The sequence below is a fragment of the Anneissia japonica genome, unplaced genomic scaffold (genome assembly GCF_011630105.1).
Source record: "Anneissia japonica isolate Jap-2015-1 unplaced genomic scaffold, ASM1163010v1 scaffold288033_len957474_cov176, whole genome shotgun sequence".
NCBI classification, from domain to species: Eukaryota; Metazoa; Echinodermata; class Crinoidea; order Comatulida; family Comatulidae; genus Anneissia; species Anneissia japonica.
The window spans coordinates 663748-667825 of record NW_022715491.1 but is presented as its reverse complement, the minus strand read 5'-3'; the positions used below and the strand labels follow the sequence as shown (position 1 = coordinate 667825).

The following is a 4078-nucleotide window of genomic DNA, read 5'->3' as shown; positions in this document are numbered from 1 at the left end:
TTTCTGAGCTCTCAACGATGTCAACAGTTTCAACGACAACGCCAACGAAAACGCCAACGCGTTGTCAACGAAAACGCAACGGGTTGAATGCGTTGAATTTTTGCAATAAAACTGTCCGGTACTGTATTATTATTAAACAATAATACCGTATATTCTCGCGTATAAGGCGAGGCTTAAAATAGCAAATTACGATCGAAAAACATGAGGTCATCTTAATATGCGCAACATACATTTTTCATTAATTATGTTTGTCTTATGAGCGGCTGGTCCCTAACATGCGAGTTTACTACCGAAATGAAGCTACTTAAACTGTTGTATGAATGAATGCAATGTTAAATGCGGGAAAATGAGGTTTTGATAAACATTTAAAAGCCCATAAAATGGTATTTGGAAGATTAGCCCTATATTCGGCTTCATTTTTATCCAGATAGTTGCAGTATCAGCAACATAAAAAGCAGCAAAAGGAGTCCTAAGCAGTTGATATATACTGGGTATCGAAAAGGGTGATTCTGGCAGTGAAATGTCGGGGGAGGGGGGTGTCGTCATATATATGCTCGACATACAAAACTCGTCTTAAAACTTGGAGGTCGTCTTATACAGGGAATACCTTATATGTGAGAATATACGGTTACACACATTAGTATTCTTCAAAAGCCATTGTTTAGCTATTCACCGAGTAATGTTTGCCAGTTTTGTAAGGATTAGCTCAACGTACATTAAACGTGTAAATCATTTTCAAAGACAACTCTGACAGAAATACAACATTGGTTGTCTATTGTATATCATTTTACCTTTCAACATAGACTGAAGGATTGATTACTGAAAGCTCCGCATTTTGTTATTCACTATTAATACTGTTAAATGTACCATACATTCTTTCTTACACATCAGCAGGGCAAACCTACTCATTCTTGGTCAGTCTGTCTCTTACATTCATCCAACTCTTCTCAACCGGCTTTCTTATGTCTGGCATCACCAGAATGTCAGCCCTATAATTTTCCACGCAATTGTCCTGTGCAACGCTAGTTTGTTTACCGCTAATGGTTGTCTGAGCAGGTTGATGTATAAACATGATCCATCGCACAACATTGTAGTTACGGTCTTATATAAATCATTTGGCTACCATTCGCAATGCAGCTGGGCTATAGCAGTTTGTTTAAAAAAAAAATATATTAATCTTTTTAAAACGTATCAAATTAAATGTGTTTATAAAAGATAAAGCAAATTATACTATACATGTAGGTTATGTAAGTTAAGTATACCAATTGAAATTATTAATAGAATGTTTTTCGCCTCAACAGACTGGTCGTATTGAATCATCTTATCCGAAGATCGTTGGTCACTCCAGCACTGTACTGGACATTAAATGGAGTCCCTTTGATGACCATTTGATAGCATCATGTTCTGATGATGGCCTGGTAAGAGATTTAATGTTTTTACTATAGTATCTGAAGGAAATCGCATTATGAATATTCATTGCACTGTATAATCATTCACAAATTATCAAAAATCTAAATTAATGAGTTGATTTAAGATTTATTGTCCCCTGAAAAATAGTTTTAAAAATTCATTAACACGTTGGCTGCCAGCGACGTGCATACCCGCCCACAGGGTGTTGCTGAGGGCGCCAAGGACGAGTATACTCGTCAAAATCAAAACATTTCTAGCATTTATAACTCTTTTGTTATACATTATAGAACCACAGAGTTGTGGAAGATACACCTAGACGATAACATACAAATGACGTATGTATGTTTGTTGTGTTATGTTGCCGGTAGTACACTCGAGCGGCCAACCCATGCAAAAAGTGGACGAGATAACTCGCACTTGGCATATTCAATAAAAAATGCTATCACACTGCCGTCAACGACTTTGCTCGCCCCCTAAATATTTTCTCGCCAATTTTTTAGACATTTTGATGATGACTAGATAAAATTTCAAAAAAGTATGTTTGTACATGTAAACCTGTTTTGGCACACGGGAAGGAAACTTAAAAAATAGGTCTGAAAGTCAACATGTTAAATAGTTTTTAAATTTACATCTGTGCTCGGGTTATGTTGCTTCAAAATGAGCAAGTTAATTTAATATTTCTGTGGGCACCATTCACAGGGGCAGATCCAGAGAAGATTCTGGGTAGGGAGGGAGAGGGCCCATGCAACGTGCGAAGGTGGGTGTTTGAGATTTTTGTTTGAAATGTTTGACCATAGATAGACACTGGTACATAGAAATTAAAACAAAAATTAGCTGTGTTTAGCTGAAATACCATGCTCCCCTCTATCTCCTTTTATTTTTAATTTTTTTTTTTTTCTATTTTCCTTTATTTGGAGGAAGGGTTGGCCCAATGCCCCCTCCCCCTGGATCTGCCCCTAATACATAATACGTATTTAAATAAGGATCAAAATATAAACCATTCATCATGTGTGCAATGGCCAAGTGCATGTTAAAGAATGCAAGATTCTTCAGACAATTTAATGCTTAGATGATTAGAATTTGATATAATATTCAGAATAAGCTCTCATTCATGATGATTTACATGGCATAATATTAATATGAACTATGTACCTAGAACAAAATTCTTTATTATGTCGAGCAATTCCATAATGCATTAATCATTCCTAATGCAAAGCTACACTTGATGTTTACTGAATTGTATTATTATAAATGTACATACTGTGGTAATATAATTCCATACTAAGAGACACTATTTTGTTTATAATATGTAATGTACACATATTATTTATATATTCAGATTTGCTAGTTAATACTGTAAACACAATATTATGAACATAATAAATATGGCCTAATAATTTAAGTGCTCAGATAGGAATAATTATGGCCCTTCAACAGAAAGTTGAAAAGGAATATTCTTGTGAAATTAGTGTTAGTCATTGTTCCATATATTCTTCATGTTTTTTTGATAATGAATTAAATAATGTATTTTATTATGTTGTTCTTTAAGAACGTGTTTGTGTGCATGATTTATTCAATAACAATATGCAAGCATTATTACTTATTTATTGTTTGAAATTGGATGTTCTTATTAACATTGTTGTATTGATGAAATTATTGATATATAGTTGATGGTATTTTTTTTCTTTCAAAAGCCAAGGCCTTTTCGAACATTTAATATCCTGCTAATTTTTGGTTTTTTTTCAAAGGCATATACAATGGACCATTTCACTAAGCCCCACACTTTCGATATTGGTGCTAAGGTTCTTGCATTAAATGACAGTCATTCGTAGAAAAACATGGCTGATTCTGCCTGTCATAAATGTAAACTTGGTTGTTGACACAGTATGTCGCCTATTTAATAATACGTTTTTACATTTTAGTAGCTTGATAGCCACTTTGTAAGGCTAAAAAAAACACCTTGATTTTTCATGACATGTACATGTAATTCTTATACGTACTGTATCATAGTAAAAAGGATGAATGTTTAATTTTTTTCCCCCCAGAATTACCACCTACAAATTAAAAAAAATTATTAATTGACTTTTTATGTAGATTAAATTTTGGCAAATTCCAGAGGGCGGTCTTCTAACAAATCGAAGTGAAGCGGATGCAACATTGCATGGTCACACAAGGAAAGTAACGTTTCTCAACTGGCATCCGGCAGCTATGAACATCATTGCTAGCATTGGTTATGACTTGAAGGTAATGAGCTGATAATAGGTGGCAGCATTTGTTTTTAAACTACAGCTTTGTTAAAATTTTCTTAATGATTTTCCTGAAGTGAAATAATTCATCAACAAAATCATTATCACTAAATTATTGTGATCATTGTCATCATGTCTAGTACCATCATCATCATCACTATCATTATTATTGATATCATACAGTAGATTTCATTTCATTCACATTGGTTTACATAATTGTTTCAGTATGTCAAAATGAAGTGGTATATAAGCCACATTCACATTGCAAAGTTTAACCAAGGAATTGTACCCCTGTTCGCACTTGGATTTAAGTATACAGTTGATTTTAAGATAGTAAGCAAGGGAGGATATAGGGAGGCTGTCTCTTATACACATCTAGATGTGTATAAGAGACAGATTTACATCTGTGCTTAGGTTATGTT

The 4078-nt window shown here is 34.0% G+C and overlaps 1 protein-coding gene across 3 annotated transcripts in view; it reads left to right on the top strand.

Moving 5' to 3' along the window:
* Window positions 1-4078, top strand: part of LOC117109254 (coronin-2B-like) — a 70116-nt gene that overhangs the window by 35780 nt on the left and 30258 nt on the right. For 2 of the 3 annotated variants that reach the window (XM_033251519.1, XM_033251517.1), the window contains exons 3-4: window positions 1302-1418; window positions 3505-3654. In XM_033251519.1, coding sequence (XP_033107410.1) covers window positions 1302-1418; window positions 3505-3654 — 267 coding nt within the window. The remainder of the gene's footprint in view (window positions 1-1301; window positions 1419-3504; window positions 3655-4078) is intronic. The other variant, XM_033251518.1, reaches the window with a different exon arrangement.